The sequence below is a fragment of the Camelus bactrianus genome, chromosome 17, assembly GCF_048773025.1.
Source record: "Camelus bactrianus isolate YW-2024 breed Bactrian camel chromosome 17, ASM4877302v1, whole genome shotgun sequence".
In the NCBI taxonomy this organism is placed as follows: domain Eukaryota; kingdom Metazoa; phylum Chordata; class Mammalia; order Artiodactyla; family Camelidae; genus Camelus; species Camelus bactrianus.
Genome location: NC_133555.1, coordinates 10,061,570 through 10,081,447, shown reverse-complemented (window position 1 = coordinate 10,081,447; position 19,878 = coordinate 10,061,570). Strand labels below are relative to the sequence as shown.

The 19,878-nt window shown below is 44.5% G+C and overlaps 1 protein-coding gene across 2 annotated transcripts in view; it reads left to right on the top strand.

Moving 5' to 3' along the window:
* The window catches only part of ITPR1 (inositol 1,4,5-trisphosphate receptor type 1), a 299,832-nt gene that overhangs the window by 120,646 nt on the left and 159,308 nt on the right, over positions 1-19,878 (top strand). The window contains exons 8-15 of one of the 2 annotated variants that reach the window (XM_074344433.1): positions 1,896-1,994; positions 3,107-3,190; positions 3,287-3,433; positions 7,532-7,627; positions 9,292-9,336; positions 13,256-13,410; positions 18,408-18,507; positions 19,525-19,685. In XM_074344433.1, the coding sequence (XP_074200534.1) occupies positions 1,896-1,994; positions 3,107-3,190; positions 3,287-3,433; positions 7,532-7,627; positions 9,292-9,336; positions 13,256-13,410; positions 18,408-18,507; positions 19,525-19,685 (887 nt within the window). The remainder of the gene's footprint in view (positions 1-1,895; positions 1,995-3,106; positions 3,191-3,286; positions 3,434-7,531; positions 7,628-9,291; positions 9,337-13,255; positions 13,411-18,407; positions 18,508-19,524; positions 19,686-19,878) is intronic. The other variant, XM_074344434.1, reaches the window with a different exon arrangement.

The following is a 19,878-nucleotide window of genomic DNA, read 5'->3' as shown; positions in this document are numbered from 1 at the left end:
TGTGCTCGAGGCAGCTAGGAGAATTGTGAAGTTGGAGCCAGAGGCTTACCATATATGAGCAGAAGGGAATCACTATGGAAACCAGTGTTTGGGAAACAGGGAAATTTGGAGAGAAGTGTGACCTAAATACAGTAGCTCTGTTTTTCCTACTGGGCTTCTGAAAAAATCATATGGGCAGCCCATTACCTCAGTAACCTCACCATGAAAACAGCTGTCATAAATTAATGTCTGGGGCAGTCTCCCTGGTCTTCTAGATCAGGAGTGAAATAGGAATGCTCCTCCATGTAGGAAATAAAGTTGGGAAAGAAGGGTGGAAAAGAAGTAGATAAAGCAAGGAACAAGAGTGGATTTTAGGATTATCCCCAGTTGTTGTCCGTAACCCTGCAGGCTCTCACTCTCATTTCAGTGACCACGGCTGGTCCTGAGCTGGCTCCCCTCCGCAGGGGTCATTAAGATATAAAGCCTCAGAAATCCTTTCCAGGGCGACCTAGAACAGTTCTGATACCTATTAGCTGCATGAGTAGGTCATTATGTGAGCATACACTTAACAATTTCAGTATGTTTAAATGCTCTCAGCAGTACTTCCAACCTTGTTAAGATTCTGAAATAGTTGTTTTCTACCAAAAAAGAAATAGGTGTTTAAATAGCCTGAAACTTTGTCAAAATGCTCAACTAGCCTTAACCTGAGACTGGATTTTGCCATTGTTCAATGTTAAGTACACAAGCTTTGGGCATTTTAAATAAGTGTTAGGTTCTATGTTTGTGTTTGTGTCATAGGATATGCAATATACCTGAACCATCCAGTACCAGAGCACCCCCCGCCCCAGCTGGGTACAGTAAATATTGATCATGAACTGAAAATAGAAGAACAAGTCCAGGAAAGCTTAGATTTCACCTTAAAGTGTCAGACTTTTTTTTTTTTTTTTGAGGCATTTAACTTACATTCATTTGGAGTTAGAGAAATTTAACTGTACACATTCCCCAAATGTGTCAAACTGAGAATAGATGGATTTTACATCTTAGGAAATTGTCATTTCTGTTCTTCCTTCTACTCCCATAATAAAAGACGGGGTTTTGAATTTTGTTTTCAAGAAGTCTTTTGCTTTCCTATCCTTTAAGCTGACTTGTTTAGCTATGTCTTGGTTGAGAAAGTAAGATGGACTTGAATAGTCATCCTTGGAGAACAGGGTGTTTCATGAGACAGGTGTTCATCCACTTGTGGGCCAAGAGATCCATTAGTGGCTTGTGATTATCATTTTAAAGTGGAATAGAATGGACAGTATCAAGCTGTGTTAATCATAATGGGGGTGAGATTGTTTTAGGGGGTAACTTTTATTTTGGATAAAGATAGGTGTCTTTATATATACATACATATACATATATACATACACATGCATTTACATATAGACCTATACCATATGCACATAAGTATGGCTGTATGTATGACTGGGTCATAATAGAAATTGTATTAATGTGACTTGTCAAAGTGTCACAGTCATTGCTTTAGAAATAAAAACTTACAGCTTTATTCTTTCAAAGATGAAAACTTACTTCAGACGGTATTCTGTTTCTCCTCCTAAAATTTAGTTAGAGTTTACTTACGCAAGTGCCTTCACTGAATGCGAGATAGGATTTTTAATTCCTTCTCTGGACTGACTTTGAAGACATCTTTGGGTAATCAGTGACAGTTGTGGGCGAAAGATTACCCTTAGGCTGTAAACATCACCCCCTCCTGCTCAGGGTCAGGCTTTGGAAAACGTCCCGTATCCTTGTACCTGCCGGGGACTGGGCCTTCTGCCACACGGGCCCCTCTGGCTCCTGCCAGGACTAGCCCCTGGTCCGTCTGTCGTCCCAACCCATTTTGTGAAAAGCTCTATTTTTCCTTTCCTCTCCAGGTGGTCATAGGTGACAAGGTTGTTCTGAACCCCGTCAATGCCGGCCAGCCCCTCCATGCCAGCAGCCACCAGCTGGTGGATAACCCCGGCTGCAATGAGGTGAGGGAAATCAAGTTACGGTTTGTGGGTGGGCATGTGCTGCGGGACCAGGCCTTCCTGGGGCCAGAGCATGTGCATGTTAAAAGTGACTTCGGTAGTGACTTGGGGCAGTGTACCCATTCTGCAGGTGAGGAAACCAAGGCCCGGAGCCAGGCTTACCACATGAGGTTGTGCAGGCCTGTTCAGTGGCTGGGGGCTGACAGTCACCTCGGTGCTCAGTTTGCTAATCTTTGTATCACTGGGGGATTGTTTTGTAATTTGTTAAACAAGAGAAGGGTCCCTTTTACCAAATTTTACTAATTTGTCTCCCTAAGGACAGTGCCTTTTGCCAATTCATAAGGAGGGTGGGTACACCACCAGCCACCAGAAACCCTGTGAGGGTGATATCTTGCTTTTGGCAATATACCTACTTAACCTCGAAATTGGCAATTATGAGACCACAAGGACATTAACTTGATTGTGACATAAATATTTGCCTAATGGTTGAGGACACAAACTCTGGAGGCAGAGAAAGATGGATTCAAATCCCAAATCTCCCATCTCCTACCTCTTTGACTGTAGGTTCTTAGCCAGTTTCCCTGTGCATCAGTTTTCCTACCTCTGAAATGGGCATGATGGTCATTGCTGTTTTTTAGGGTGTTGCTGAGGATTAAATGTATTAGTGAGTGTTAGTACTTAGCGCGGTGCCTGGCATGTATGTAGTGTACAAACAGTGCCTTCTGCTGTTAGTGATCACCATTTTAAAACGTGTACATTGGCTTCTTTTTTTGCCTTTGTAGCTCATTCCGTTTGGCAAGTCCTTTTTTTTCATGGGGCCTTTACCTTCTGGCTATAGAAAAAAAGACTTGGGGGAATAAAAACAAGGTATCATTCCCGGAGGGCAGGAAGCTTGGTTCTTTTAGCCACAGGTGGAGTAGACATAGTGACTGTACCAAACATTTCTAACAGGCGTTGAATTTGTAGGTCCCAGGAGCTTAATGGCGTCAGTCTTGAGGCTTTGGGGGCTGAAACACACCCTTGCCTCTTGGGCAGAAATGAGGCACTTGGGGGCTGGAAGATGCTGTTGTTGTGAGGAGTATGTGAAAAAAAGTAACTCAAAATTTGTTTTCCAGGTCAATTCTGTCAACTGCAATACAAGCTGGAAAATAGTCCTTTTCATGAAATGGAGTGATAACAAAGATGACATATTAAAGGGGGTAAGTTTGGTACTTAACGGGCTGGGAGCACTTGGCTCTTCTTCAGTTCTCTCTTTCAACTCATTCTCCTTCGTTCCCCCGTGTGTTGACTCTCAGGGTGACGTGGTGAGGCTGTTCCATGCCGAGCAGGAGAAGTTTCTCACCTGTGATGAGCACAGGAAGAAGCAGCACGTCTTCCTGAGAACCACCGGCCGGCAGTCAGCCACATCTGCCACCAGTTCCAAAGCCCTGTGGGAGGTGGAGGTAAGGGGTGGGGTGGGGGCGGCAGGGGGAGAGGACTTGGGGCTTTATGGGAATAAGCCACATTCAGGTGCTTAAACCCACCTTGTTCCAGCAATGGGCTGGGATGACTCAGACACGAGTACATCACGCCATGTCCGAAGGATGCTAGGTGTTCTTGTGGAGGGAGATAATACCTCCTTTGGAAGCAAACGCCCGACTGAAATTGGAAATTCCTCTCTCTGGGCCATCTAAGCATCTCCTCCTTCTGGTTTTTCCTTTTTCCTTGCCCATTGATCTGCCATTGATCTGTCACAACAGTATGTCATCAGGTGCCTCACCCCACCTGATCCACCCCTGGTAACTGGATGGCGAAGGGGACGAGAGGCACGTTCCCTGTCCGCGAGTGGCTGAGATGAGAGAGGGGGAGCTTGAGGCTGGGCGAGGGGTTAAGGAAGACTTCCTGAAGGAGCTGACATCTGAGCTGGTACTGACAGGATGATCTATGTTTCAGAAGGAAGAGGTGAAGGGAGAAGGTCACCTCACATAAGACACTGGCCTGCATTTGGAAATGGGAGGCAACTTTGGGTTAGAACTCAGGAACCCAGTTTGGTGGGGACCAGAGGATAGTCATGGGGAATAAAACAGAAGCTGTTTAGGAGACCAGAGCCTGATGGGCAGTGTATCCAGACTGCAGGGAGCTGGGACTTAATTCATTAGCCAAAAAAGCATTACAGATGTCAGAATCCTACACAAGTCACTGTGACTGACTTGAGAACCTTAAAAGCAAATACCATTTCTTATTCACTCACAAGTTGACTGAAATGAATTAAACATGACAGCCTTTTGGGGAGAGTGTTTGAGGTACGGACTTCTAAAACTTTAGGTACTTAACTCAGAAGTTCCCTTCAGAACATATTTTTTTCTCCTGACAATAAGTAGCTGTATAATTTTTACTCCCTAAAAAATTCTTTCTGCCAGTTTTCCCTCTGAATATTCTAGGAAAACAGTGAATGTGGCCCTTTTTTATTTTTTCTTGAAGATTTTTTTTTTTTGAAACTTGTGCTCCTTCAAAATAAGGAAGACATGCTATGTGTTTCATACTTGTCGTCATGATTTAGGTTTACGTTCTGCATCTTGAGCTTACTGCCAGTTTTACACAGTGTCGTGTCTTTTTACACGGGATGGAGGAACCTCACAATAGTATACAGGTGACCTGTGAACAACGCAGGGGTTGGGGGCACTGACCACCCCCCCCCCCGCCCCATATGTTTAACTCACAGTTGACCCTTCATATGCGTGGTTCCTCTGTATCCGTGGATCCAATGAATCACGCAGCCCTGTAGTATTTAATACTGGAAAAACCCGCTTGTAAGTGGACCCCCGCCTTTCAAACCCATGTGGCGCAAGGGTCACCTGGACTTGTTTCTCCCCTGCTGTCCTTTGTGGTGTCACCCTCTTGCATTTGACTTCCACATGTGTTATAAACCCCACAGTGCATTTTTATTTATTTTTGCCTTGTTTAAGGAGACACTTGTATTTAAAAAATATGGAAAAATGGGAGGACAGGAGTCCTGTATCCACCTAGTTATCATCTCCAGCTCTTCACTCCTTGGTGTAGATTTGGGTTTGCATCTGGACTCATTTTCCTTCAGCCTGAAGAACTTCCTTATCATTTCTTGTAGTGCACGTCTGCCCCCAACCAACTTTCTCAGCCGTCATTTGAAGACGAGAAAATATGTTCAAATTGACCTGTGAAAACATCTTTATTTCACTTGCATTAAAAAAAATCAGTTTATTTTCCTTTTTTAAAATAATGGCTTCATTGAGATACACTGCATACAGCACACAATTCACAAATTTAAAGTGTGCAATTCTCAATGGGTTTTTTACTAGATCCAAAGGAAACCATTGACCCAGAGCAGTCCCACCCCATTTCTTGCCCCCTTACCAGCTCTGGTAACCGCGAATTCATTTTCTGTCTCTGTAGCTTTGCCCATGTTGGACATTTCACATAAACGGCATCCTACAATAGGTGGCCCTTTGTCTCTGGCTTCCTTTACCTAGCATCCAGTTTTCAAAGTTCATCCTTATTGCCACACGTGTCTGTACTTCTTTTTATTGTCTGATAATATTCCATTGTATGGATACACCAGATTTTATTATTCGTTGGCATTTGGATTGTTTGTGCTTTTTGGCTGTTAGAAATAATGCTGGTATGAACATGCATGTACCAGTTTCTGTGAGGACGTAGGTTTTCAGTCCTCCTGGGACTAGAATTGTGGGGCACATGGTGACTCTGTGTTTAAGCTTTTGAGGAGATGCCAGACTGTCTTAAAGAACGGCTGCATTATTACATGTTTCCGCCTGCAATGTGTTAAAGGTACTGATTTCTCCATGTGGCCTTCATTTATGAAAGATACTCTTGTTGAATATAGAAGTTGGTAGATAGTTTTTTGTTTTCATACTCGGAAGATGTTCATCCATCGTCCTCTTGCAGGCATTGTTTTCGAATGTGAATTCAGTGGTTTTCTTTGTTCCTGTATGTTGTGCCTCTGTTTTTTCCTAACTGCTTATAAAGAGTTTTTTTTTTATTTCTGATTTACATTAACCTAACCCTGCTGTGTCTTGATGTGTTTGTGAGCATGTGTATGTGTGTTTATCCTACTTGGAATTTATTGAATTTCTTGAAATCTGTACGTAGTTATCAAAGTGGAAAAATTTAGGGTCACAATTTCTCCCATATTTTTCCAGCCCCCTCCTTACCCCAACCCACATAGGCATGCTGGATCATGTGATATTGTCTGACAGGTGGCTGAGTGCCTGGGTCACATTTTCCTGGTTCTTGCCTGCCCACCGCTTTATGATGATCTTCTGAAAATTGCAATACTACGTTGCTGAGTTTCTGGATTCTGTTGCCCTCCTTTAAAGAGTGTTGAGTTTTGTTTTTTTCAGACAAAGTTACCTGTGGATCATTTTGATCCATTGGAAGCTTGTTCTAAAGCTTCATTGGATCAAGTGTATTGAGCTTTTTGGGGGGGGGGGGGGCTGGGGTAGACCTACTAGTAAGGCGTGACCCTTTTGACATGTATGCAGAAATGCCCCAGGGCTCCAACGTGTCTCTCCCTTGGCTTATTAGAATCCGAACACCTTCTAGCCCTGTGTGAACTCCTGAGTTGTTGAGAGGATAGCCTCCCTCTCACTTTTTATGTGGCCTTGTGGAGTCTCGCCTTACACATATGCTGCTGTGTATTCAGCCAAAGACTAAGGAAGGCCCCTGTGCAGATTTCTGGAGCTTTTTTCCCCAGGTAGCTTTGTGTTCTGCCCCAACAAATTCCAACCACCTCAGTCTCCTTAACTTCTGACCTGTCTCCTCAAGTCAATGAGACTGGTGTCCTCTGCTTGAACTCGCCTTCCTGACCCTACTGTCCAGATAGGACCTCCCAGCAGAAAGCTGGAACAGTCCTGGAGCTCACCTTCTCTGTCTTTCCTCGGAGAATATCTCAGTTGTGCCCACCTGTTGTCCAGCATCTGAACACAGTTGTTTTGTATGATTTATTCAGTTTTCTTGTTGTCTATGCTAAGTTCATATATTTTGTGTAGTGTCTAATTATTCATGGCTGCCAACTACCAATACCAGTTACTCCGTCATGAGCAGAGGCGAAAGGTACATTTCTCTTTATGGTAAATTGGCCCCGGCTCTGCGAGTACCAAGGTTCAGAGCACAGGTTTGTGGTTGTGTCACAGTGCACGAGGACACATGAAGATGGCCTTGACAGTTCTCCAGGAGATTCTTGGTTATTAGTTGTGCCTTTTGTGGATGAATTCCAGAATCTTAACTTCTTCATTTTGATTAAGGCAAATAATCTGAAAACAACTGAGTTTTATAATGTATTACAGCCATTTCACATTGATTAGGGGACTCTGTTTCTTCTTTGGAGAAACATTACTTTGCGTTAGATATGACACTTGCAGTGGGTTTTATTGGAAGATAATGATTTTTTTTTCAGCTAGTAAATATCATTCCTGACCTACGATTTCTGTGTGGTATCTCAGATTCAGGGTCATACTTATATGGACTGACATTCCTTCCTCTCCTGTTGATCGTCCCTCTTCTTGCAGGTGGTCCAACACGACCCGTGTCGGGGTGGAGCAGGATATTGGAACAGCCTCTTCCGTTTCAAGCATCTTGCTACAGGGCACTACTTAGCAGCAGAGGTAAGTAGCAGCCCGGGTTTTTCTCTTACAAGGGTGATGCACTCCCCTTTCCTCACTTGGCTGTAGCCATTGGGTAGTCAGAGGCTCAGGGTAATGTTCAGTCACCTGGCTTTTCCTCCTGCTTGTCTGTTTCCTTCTGCCTCACTTCCCAGCTGATAGACACAAGAGTCAAAAATGATTTCACACATTTCAGTACTTGACGGGGGTTTTGATCAAGATGTGGGGAGAAAGTCAGTAGAAAATAATGCTGTCATGGGATGGGAATGTAATGTATAGCACGATGACTACAGTTAATAAGACTGTATTGTATACAGTTGGCCCTTGAACGACTTGGGTTTGAGTTGCACAGGTCCACTTGCACGTGTGTATTTTCCATTCATAGCTACAGCACCACTCAGTCAGGGGCTGGTTGAATCCAAGGATGGAGAGGAACTGAGGATGTGGTGGAACCACAGATTTACACATTAATTCCCCCGTTGTTCAAGGGTCAACTGTATTTGAAAGTTGCTAAGAGAATAGAGCTTTAAAAAAAAAAAAGAGAGAGAAAAGAATGCTAATCGGGGTTTCGGGATTATCTTTCCACTTTTCTGTGCGTACTACTCTCCCCGCATCTTATTTACCAACCCCGAGCCTAACATAAATGACCACAGCTCAGCTGTAGCGAAACGTGCTCTGGGAAGCTGGAAGTCTTAAGACACATGAAGAATTAGATGATTTTATAAAGCCTGATTTCTCAGAGCATTAGTGGAATAGACAGGGTATTTTACTTGCAGGAATGTCAAAAATCAAGGAAATGTACTCTATCGCTAAAGGGTTTTTGAGGAAAGCGAAGACTTGATCCTGAAGGATGGAAGGAAGTTCCCTTTTAATTTTTGCACTAAATTAAGGAGCCATCTTACTGTGTGACAGATGTTGAGTTTTACTCTGACCTGCTGGCAGATGTACGATGCATATTCATAGCAGATTCTACTTGTACATCAGAGGACACCTCCCGGCGTCTGGTGCCACTGCTGAGATTGCCCAGAGATTTTCAAGGTGCTGCGTGGGCGTCAGTTCTGCTTCTGCAGCTGACCCCGAGGAAATCTGAATCTCAATGTGCCAACACCCCTGGGATGCCTGACACTTGTATGAACATCATCAGATTTTGAAACACTGAAGAGCTGAAGACCAAGACTAAGTTGGGATTTTAAATGGAGCCATAGCAAATTTTGGACCCAGTTAACCAGCCATGAGAAATGTTGATTCCATGGTTTGCGGAAGATCAGTGGTGGTTGCGTTATCTGTTACGTTCTGGGGTGAACGTAGCTCTTGCTGGAAGTCAAACATTTTTTAAATTCTGAACTAGAAATAAGCAGGATTATCAATGACTGGCGACTGATGTTTTATTTATTTCAGGCTTTTAACTGTTGCTTTGCTAGTGGATTCTTTGTGTTCCTCTGTCTACACTTGAGAGCCGTCTATCAGTGACTTAGATTGTTCCGTGTATGTTGTACTCGGTGTGTGACGTGTTGTTGTTGTGGCATGCTGGTTTTGTGAACGGAGGGAAGGGACAAGTTCTTAGCTGTCCAAAGATGTTCGCAGGCCTTGAAGTCTCCTGCAACTGGGGCCGAGTCCTTGAGAAACCAATGGATGTTTTAATTTCCTTAATGATTCTTTTCCATCAGGTAGACCCTGACTTTGAGGAAGAATGCCTGGAGTTTCAGCCCTCAGTAAGTATGGGCAAGAGCCTTCTTGTCTTCGTCTGGTAGGGTGAGGCCGTATGATCTGGAACCCTATGTAGGAAATGGCCCCTGCGGTCACTCAAGGGGAAGGGAAAACCTTATGCTGCCTTAAAAGAGAGTCTTGTTCTGAGCTTCCCATGAGGCCGGTCATATCCCCTTGTATCCTGATTGTTCCAAGAGACTGTCAGTCCTGATGCTTTTCCTGTGTGCTTAGTCAAGAGGTCTCTCCATCGCTAAGTTGCAGAAGTTCAAGGTACCTCTTGGAATGCTGCTAAGCTGGCGACAGCGATGGCCCCTGCCGAAGTCAGTCTTTTACAAACCAGTGCCCTTTTGCTGTTGACCTGAATCTGTGACTCACTCAGGTTTTTCAAGGAATGAGTGTGTAACGTGGATACAGTCATGTAGACGGTGGAAGTACCGCACGAGGCGTGACCTCTGATTAGACCCTCAGTTGTCTAACCATCTGTCCTTGCTTTCTGCAGAGTCAGAAATAGGTTTTATAATGTGGTTTGGAATTTTCATGCCAACTGGATCTTTCTTTGGAGGCCAGATTGCCAATCAGTGCTGATATGGAGGCACTGGGGGGTTCTGGCATCCACGGTTATGGGTTGAAGAGGGCAGTGGTTGTGTTACAGGGAACTGATGGGTGTAAGCCAACCAGTTCTCTTGTGGAGAGCTTCGTTCTGCTCTCGGGCTAATGGAACAAACAAAAACCCAAAGCGCTGCTGCTCTAACTGACGTTGTGTGTCCATGTGATCATCTCAGTGGTGAATATGGTAGTCGTGTTGAGGTATTATTTTTAGTAAAATTTTGAAAAAATTGGACTTTAAAGTAGGCACATTAATGAAAGGAGTTGAAATGGGTAGAGATTATACAGAACGTAATTGTCTTTGAAAGTGTTGCGAGTTCTGCAGTAGCCATGACCCTGCTGGCTGCATCTGGGGAGGATGCTAGCTTTGGAAGAAACACAGAGGAGTTCGAGCCGAGGGCGTCCCGCTCTTAGCTCCTGGACTTGCTGGGGGAGCTCGTCTCCTCTTTGCGGCTCCTCTCACGAGGGAGCACCAGCGGGTCCTGTTCCTTCCTTTCATGCTCTTCACTCTCACTACTGGAGCTCAGTTCGAAAACTGACTTTCCGCAGTTACAGTGGCTTGGAAAACACTGACCTGGTCCCACTTTCCCGAGTGTGAGGAAAAGAATCTGTGCACATCATCCCTGCGAGTCTTCATTGGTGATTGTTTGAACACTTACACTGGAAGGGGCCCAAGTTCTCACAAGACAGTTCTTCCTTGCACATTTTCTGTTCTGAGAGGCAGGACTGTCGTTGTGGAACTCACATCCATTGGTCTTGGTGCTGCCCTCCGAGGTAGCAGAGTCAGTCTCCCCTCTGAGATGACTTTGAAGGAGGACCGTGGCTTCGTTCAGTAGGAGCTGATGTCCAAGCGAACCTTGGACTCTCTGGGGAACGGGACTGCTCTCCTGGCCTGGGGATGTGTGAGGGAAAGACGGGCATTTGTAATGTAGGAGGAAGAATGTAGTGAGAGAGAAGGGCGAGAGAGAGAGACAGACGTGAGTTTAAATAACAGACCCACCGCTTAGGCGCTGTGTGACTCTGGACAAGTCACCTTCCCTCTCCAAGCCTCAGTTCCCTCTTCCGTAGAGGTCAGCGATAAGCTCGTAACAACGAAGCGCGATGCCGTGCAGATGGAGTGCCTGGCCCTTGGCCAGCACTTACTAAATGGCGTATTTGTAAGCTGCAAAGGCTGATGAGCAGTTTCAGTGCCTTTATATCCACCAGCTGATCTGGGCGGCAGAGCAGGTGTACGAAGGAACTAGGGCAGGTCTTTTCATCTCTGTTGGACAGGTGAGGAAGCAGAGAGTGGCCCTAATTGGGCACATGCCTCAGGGTCTCTGAGAGTTGAGTCATCTTTCTACTCTTTCATGTTTCTCCCATCCAGGGCGGGGGGATGTGCCAGCCGGCTTGGCTGCAGATCTGGGCTGCACTGCTCTGGCTCCTCGGGACGTTGCCTGGGTGGTGGTCCTCGTGTGGAAGAGGGCTGTGTGCCGGGGCTCCCCCCACACCCACGACACCAGAAGCGCAGCTCCTGCCTCTGGGGGAAAGGTGTTAGCCTCGGCGGGTCCTGCACGCTTCACTCGTGGCTGGGAAAGTCGGAAGTTTGGGAGAGGAAGCCCCTCGCTCTGCTCTGCTCATTGGTCCTGTGTTTCCCTGAGACTGGCTCCCAGTGCTTGTGGTCTTGCCTGGGGCCCCACTCGCCTTTGTTGCTCTCGTCCTGCTAAATTCAGCAGCCCCTTTGAGCCACAGGCTCGACGCCAGAGGGAAAGAGAGGAAGGACACTCCGAGCCTGGCTCTGGGCTGACGGCCTTTTGCACGTGTGCCCTCCTCTCACTTGCGAGGATAGCACATGCCGACTGCACACGGAGGGAATGCCAGGACGCCTTTCTCAGTCACAGTCCGGGTGCAGTGGGCTCGGTGCACCTGTCATTTTTCTTTGGACATCTGGCAGGTCTGCAGTTCCACTGCCAGCCTGTAGCTGAGAACCAGGTCAGGGTTTATTTTGAAAGTGGTGTGTGGAACACTTCACAGGTAACAGGAGTTAGAAGAGGACGAATTCTGTTCCCAGTGCTGTCTCCTGAGCTGAGTTCCTGGAGATGTTCTGGTGTTCTCGAGTGGATTCTTATGCTCCTGTAGGTAGAGTAACAACCTACCTACAGGAGCTGTGGTCGGGAAGGGGAACGAGGTGTTGGAGGAGGGAGTGTGAGGGCAGGAAGACAGAGGTTTTGGGTATTGAAAGAATTATTTGTATTTTCCTTTTCTTTCTTATCTTTCCTTTTCTTTTCTCTCTCTCTCTTTTTCCTTCCCTTCTCCTTCAACAGAAGTTGGGGCTGTTGATGAGCTGAAAAAGCAGACTATCGCCTGCCACCCTGGAACTCAGGCCCTGTGGAAGGAAATCCTCTCTCGCTCTCTCCTTTGCCTGTTAGATTTGGTTTCCTTTTCTCCATTCCATTTGGAAAGGAGGCAGGGCCTCAGCCTAAGCAAAGCAAGATGGAGACCAGGAAATTGTGGTTTTCCTAGTGCAGGCAGGTGGTTAATGTCATCTTGCAAGGATGTTAAACTTCAGAAATAATCCAGTGTGAAATCACAGAGCCGAGAGCAACTTTGCGAAGCTTATCAGGCGGGCGCGAGGCTGAGCGCGCTGCTTGCGTCTCCTCGGGCAGGTGGCCTTTGGAGACCAGAGTGTGTTGTTACAGTTTGTCAGGGAAGCTTTCGTCCTTGTCATCGGCCTTCGCTGTCAGATTCTCTTCAGTCTCAGTGAAATCCCTCACGTAGCAGGAGAGGCCCTTTCCCCCTGACCTGTGGGCAGCCCTCCTTGATTAATGATGAATATTTTTTTTTCAGGGCTAGTCTGACTTCTCAAACGTTTCTCTTGGCCACACGGGGGTAGCTGCTTACGAACACTTGGATTCAGGTCTATGTCACGTGACGCTTTCTCCTGGGAAGTAGCTGTGTCGCATTATCACGAGCTGTCTTGGCTGTAGGTTAACTCAGTGACACGTAACCAAGTCCACAGGATACGTTTTCTCGGAGGGCTCCTGCCCTCTGCCAGCCACTGCACGTGGACGTGTCACTCGCGCGCTCTTCCCGCGGACAGCTATCGCTGCAGCCCCGTGTCGTTTAAGTATCTTTATTCCAACACGAGGAGGTAGAGCGTAAATATTCTTGGCAACGGGGGGCCGACTATCCTCTTCCACGACTGCTCTGAAACGGTGGTGCTTTCCTGCCAACTGCTGCCGGTCACTGTTCTCCCCTGTTCCTGTGGAGCGTGCGGTGATGGTAGTGAGGGGAGGGCGCGGCGCGCAGAGCCCTTGACTTGATGGCTTTCCTCCCCAGGTGGACCCGGATCAGGACGCCTCCCGAAGCAGGTTGCGGAACCCCCAAGAGAAGATGGTGTACTCCCTGGTCTCGGTGCCCGAAGGCAATGACATCTCCTCCATTTTCGAGCTAGACCCCACCACCCTCCGTGGAGGTGACAGCCTTGTCCCCAGGTATGGTTCCAACATGGCTTAGCCCAGTGAGGCAGGGCTGAGATGTGCAGCCTGTCTGGGTTTCTTGGAATCTAAAACATCACTGCCTTTCTGAAAGCTTTTGTACAGGATTTGGTAAAGGATATGTTCCGGCTACCCATTGAAATGGCATCTGATTTTTTGTTTGTTTGTTTTTTAACGGCTCATCAGTTACAAGTTCTCAGTAGCTGGATAAGAAGTGCCGTGTTTAGGTAAACAAACCAAATTGTAAGTTTAAGTAGCTCAATATTTCTTGTTTCCTTGACTCTCTTCCTCCTTCCCAAACCTGAGAGATCTCCTGGTCAATTGAATAAACAATTGGAAGGAAATTCCAGAAGATGGAACATTGAAATCGCCTCAATGCACAGTAAATTTTATTAAATGTATTGAGAAATCAGACTAGTCTTCTTTGGCTATTTTATTAAATCTAACTCAGTTTCGTTGCATAAGAATGCATTTCTGGGCGAAATAACTGCACTGTAAATGGGACAAATCCTCAATCTTAACAAAATCAACAAAAACACTAATAGTGGCTGATGCTTGCTGAGTGCTGACTGCATGCCATTTATAATGCTAAATACTTGTGTTACATGCTTTCATCTTCATCAAAGCCCCTGTGAGAGAGGGCTTTCTTATAGATACGGAAACTGAGGCTCAGAGAATTGGAACAACTTGCCACGAGTCAGTGAGCCCCATTGCAGAGCCCCAAACCTTAAATGTTGAAGGCAGATGGGGTTGTTGCGGCGGCTCTGACTCTTCAGCACAGTGAGGGTTAGCGCAAGTCTCACCGGCATTGGCGGGTTCCATCCACAGCCCCTCTCTCTCAGGGTTACTTTGTGTGTGTCGTTGCCACTGACCTGCTCCCCAGAGCCAGGCTGTGAAAGTGGTAATGCAGCTTGGGTGCTGTCAGAATTAGAGGAGAATGCTCTCCTGTGCTGGGTCCTCTTCCCGTCTCTCTCCAAGCAATCAGCATAGGCAGTGTCCACATTTACAGCTGTGCATTCCCACCAGCCGTATGGGAGGGTTCCAGTTTCCCTGCGTTCTCCCCGTGGCTGGTGGGTATCTGTCTGTTTTAACTTCAGCCATCCTAGGAAGTGTGCAGTGGTGTCTCATTGTGGCTCTGACTTGCCTTTCTCTGACGTCTAATGATGTTGATCATCTTTTCCTGGGCATGCTAGCCATTTGTAGAGTGAATTTGGAGACATAACTATTCAGACCATTTGCTCATTTTTTGCCCATTTGAAAAACTGAGTTACGTGTCTTTTTATTGTTGAGTTTTAAGTGTTCTTTTGTGCTAGATACAAACCCCTTATCAGATAGGATTTGCAAATACTTTCTCCCATTCTGTAGACTTCTTCACTTTCTTGATGGTGTCTTTTGATCCACAGAAGTTTTTAACTTTGTTAAGGTCCAGTTTGTCTTTTTTTTTCTTAGGTTGCTATGCTTTTGGTTTCCTAAGAAATGACTGCCGAATCCGAGGTCACAGAGATGGATGCCAATGCTTTCTTGTGAGAGTTTTATAGTTTGTGCCCTTTCCACTTAGGTCTTTGATCAGTTTTGAGGTCATTTTTAAAAATACGGTTTGAAGTAGGGTAGATGGCCTTTTTAAACTGTCCTTTCTCCTTGACCACCTGCTTCTTACCTAGACAGGGATAGGGTCTGTAGAGTCCAACTGCGTTTCAGTTTAAGTGCTTTTCCATACATTGTGTCCTCTCTTCTGGAAGTTCTTTGATGGATTTTTTTTTTAAGCTCCCAGAAGGCAAGGGAACGATGTTTATTTATATGTGAAGTGTTTTAGTTTGTAAGGGATAACAAAGAATGAAACAATGTGATGTGAAATATCCGTCAGAAGGAACCTCATGGCATTCCCTTCGCGAAGAGAGGAATGAGGGGCCAGTTGCCCTAATCCCCGAGGGGTTAGAAATCGCCGTGATCCAGTGGGGAGGGGAAGGTTGAGCTTCTAGGTCAGCTTGCCAAGCGACTTTGGTTGGTTATCAACCCCTGCTTCTGTATCCCCTTGATTTATGACTGTTTCTCTGTTGGAAAACTTTCTTTGTGGGCAGTTGCCCACAGACAGACTGATCATAAACTCATAAACAAGAGGAGCCTTGTGCGCACCCTGGGAAAGGTGGTCTGGCGTGGCCCACCAGTGGGTTCATTGCTAGTTATGATCTTGGACCTGGTCTCAGCTTTTTAAATTTTTATCTGTTCTTGCCCTTGGCCGCTTACCTCACAGCCAGAAAGGAACAGGGCCTCTTCCTTGTTAATTCAGTGGAGTCCATAGAAAAATCTTAGGAGGAGTACACTCATTTCCCTCCATCTTAAAGTTGTGCTAAATTTGGCTTCTTTGAAGATGAGGAAGTCAGGGGGTAGATAAATGGAAGTACTTAAAATGTTACCAATAAAGAACTTTTTGTGATAGTTACTCTTTGAAAGAACGCTTCCTAGCCAAAATGAAAGGAATAGTGGCAAACCCTTGTTATAACAAACAAGATAATAAAATTGCAGTCTATGTAAATTAGATGCATTAAATGAGCACTGGGAGAGCATGGCTCTTTTGCAGGTGTCCTTATCATGACTTCTGAGTTAAGGACTGGGGATGGGACTTAAGGAGAATAGACAGAATGCCCTGGGTGTTTTAAATGAACTTCGACATAGAGCTGTGTAGAACATAATCAATCATCCACTTAAAAAGTAAGCGCCAACTTTGGTTATACTTTGAAAATAGGGAAATGAATCCAAGTTGCTCAGAAGAAAAAAATGTAAATCTCTGTCAAATTTCGAGTTCACGTGGTTTAGTTTATATTCATGCTATTCAAGGTAAATATCACTTGTAATGTTCCAGACAGAGTGAAGGAAGGCAGAGGCTCTACTGAAGAGATGTTCCTGGTTTGCTGTGTCTCCCGTCTGCCTGTTTCCCATGAACTCGGGATGCTGTTGTTTTGAATTCCTCTTAATGCAAATGACTTCCATGCTCCCCTCTCTGCCCTGGTCCTACTGGTGTTTAAAGTTCCAACTCCAGTTTTCTGTAACAAAAATATTCCCTGACTCTCTGAAGCCTCCTGGGTCTCCTCCTCTAAAAGTCCCGCAGGACTTAACCTTGACTGTCTCCCATCTTAATGCTTCTTAATGTATGTCTCCTGTTACTTACCACTGCTTGGCATTCATTCATCTCTAACTAATGTGTTGGTAGACTCCTTAAGTGCATAAATTATGTCATTATTCCGACTACTTTTTTTTAAAAAAGGCAAATATGAGAAACATTGTAAAATGATCCGTGCTCACTGTAAAAAGAAACAACAACAAAAACGTTTTAAAATCTCATGAAGAACAAAGAAGCAAGTAAAAATCATGTAAAATATAACCATTCAGAGATAACTGCAGTTACCATTTTGGTTTTCTATAGTTTCAGGCACGTCTCTGGGCACACACTTGTGTATAATTTATCATAAATGAACCATAAGCTATTTTTAACATTTTTTCCCACTGAACAGTGTGTCCTGTTCATATTCCAGAGTAAGTGAATATTGATTGTAGTCATTTTAAAGAACTGTGTACCACTCTGGCATAGATTACTATAATTAACTAGTCCATTATTGAGTTACTGGGTTGTTTGCAATGCTCTACTATCATAAACAATGCTCTGTTGAACATCTTTATGCCTCATTTTGCATCTGTGCTGCCATCTCTTAAAGAAGAAATATAAAAATGGGATTGCTAGGTCAAAAGACGGATACACTTTTACATGCATGTTATACAAAGTGCCTGGCTTGCTTCCAGAGATGAACATGTTGATATTCTTACCATGAGTGCAGGAGACCGCATTTCTCTACGTGCTTGTCAGTGCTGGGCTGTATTTGTCTCTGAAGTCTTCGGAATATGCTACAATAAAATCATGTATTTTAATTTGTGTAAATTGAGGAGGTTGAATGTGTGCTTCCGTGTCATTGGTCATTTATATTTCTTTGTTAAATTACTGTTTTGTGTAACACCTGTTCGACTTTCATTTCCAATAGTCATGATGTTTTTCTTACTGATCTTTGAGATCTCTTTATATATGTGGATTCATAGCTTTTATTCTTTTCCTTCAGGTTGTCATTTTACTTTCAGTTTTGTTGATGAGTTTTTTCTGCATGGAGATGTAAAATTTAAACTATGTAATAAGATGCATCCATCTCTTACTTCTAAAATTTAGAAATCTTGTGTTTTGTTAAGTGCTTCGAAAGGCTTTCCCTACCACAAGATTATTAAATAGTGACTCACATTTTCTCCTGGGAATTTTATGATTTTATTTTTTGCTTTATTGATCCATATGAAAATTTCAATTAACTGCTTTTTCATCTCTCATGATACATACTAATAGATACTCAGTAAATACTTCTTGTTACTCTGTTTCATGCTTAGTTTGTTCTAAGATAGTCATTCATGGGATAAAATTTTCTACAAGTGTATCTTGGAGATATTTCGGGTTTGCTTCCAGACTACTGCAATATGGTGACTATCTCAGTAAAGTGAGTCACACACATTTTTTTGGTTTACCAGGGCATATAAAAGTCATGTTTGCACTACACTATTATCTATTAAGTGTGCAAATATTACATCTAAAAAACAATGTACATATCTTAATTAAAAAAATACTTTATTGATAAAATGGCCCTGATAAACCTGCTCAGCGAATTAACCTCCAATTTGCAAGAAACACAGTGTCCGTGAAGAGCAGTAAGGCAAAGTGCGATGGAATGAGGTCTGCCTGCATTTAGAAATTCACATCACGAGAGTTGTTATGAATGATTTGCTCTTGTAGGTGTATCAGGATGTATCTTGGACCAGAATCGTTTGCTCCTAAATTTGTGTTGTCCAGTGTATGCAGCAGAAAACCATTTGGTGTCCTTTTTTATTCTGATGGATGGATTCTAAGCCAGTGACTATAGAACACCTAAACATTCCTGTCCCTAAAATCCTTTTTTCCGTCCCTTTAGAAACTCCTATGTCCGGCTCAGACACCTGTGTACTAATACCTGGGTTCACAGCACAAACATCCCCATTGACAAGGAAGAGGAAAAACCCGTGATGCTGAAGGTAAGTCCCAGAACTTGGCTGCTTCCCCTCAGTCGTATGCTCCCTGATGAAAGGGCTCCTTTGAGGACAGAGCAGGGTGGGAGGGTAGGGGTAGGATGGGGTGGATGGACCTCTGAAGTTTTTGTTCTTTTGGCGAGAGTGTGGTCATGGACAAACTCGAATATGATGAAAGATTTCTTTCCAAGGGACCTGGCTAAGGCAAGCCCAGGGCTTTTGAAATAACTAGAACCTTTTATTTTATTCCATGGCTTCTACCCTAAAGGTTGAGCAATTGTCTGGATTTCATGTCTGTCTGAAGGATGATTTTGGCTGGGGGAATGTTTGCTTATGCCTTGAGGTATAATCACATACTTGTCAATTTTCCCCACTCTTTATTATTTTTTTTTATTTCTCTTTGCATTTAGATGTACACTTTTATTTCTTGAAAGTTCTTCCAGCCTCTCTAATTTCTCTCCCTGAAGCCCGCCTCTCCTTTCTCACCTTATCCAGGATAGTAGAGCATAAATACACGACCCAGGGTTTTTCTTCTTTAAGAATGGAATGATACTGTCACATAATTCTTTTTTTTTTTTTTTTTTTTGGTGATGAGGAAAATGATTGGAATTTTTTCTCCTTTTATGAACATTTTCAGGTATATGGAAAAGTTGAAAGATTGGTACAGCATCTACCCTTAGAATACTCTCAGAATCAGTAATTACCATTTTGTACATTTCTCCTCTGTGTTTATAAACATGTTTTTAAATGACAAGAGTCTTACGTGCTCCCGGTAACAAATGAAGCTATAACACCACAGAAGTGCCCCATTCCTGCCTCACTTTCCCCCACAATACCAACCTCTAGATGTAGCAACCGTGAACGGCACGTCCTTCCAGATGCTTTTCTATGTGCAGTTGACTTTAACTGCAAGATAGCTTCCAGCTTTTGGATTGCCCAGTGTCCCATAGATAACAGCATTTGATTAATGTCTTACCCTCTCAATCCAAGAGACTGTCTCACAAAGACTGTCTTGCATTTCAGATCGGCACGTCTCCTGTGAAGGAGGACAAGGAGGCGTTTGCCATAGTTCCAGTTTCTCCTGCTGAGGTTCGGGACCTGGACTTCGCCAACGATGCCAGCAAAGTGCTGGGCTCCATAGCGGGGAAGCTGGAGAAGGGCACCATCACCCAGAATGAAAGGAGGTGGGGCTCCCTGCGAGCTTTAAGCACACTCATCCTCACCCACGGTGGAGTTTTTAAATCCCTTGCGGGGAGAGAGAGACAGGGCTCTGAAGAGCTGTGTGTGAGCAGCAGGCCTTAGCGCTCCTGGCTTGCTTCATCTGTCGGTCTTGTGCTTTTCAAGAAGTGGTTTCCTTTGCTTTCACTGTTCTGCAAG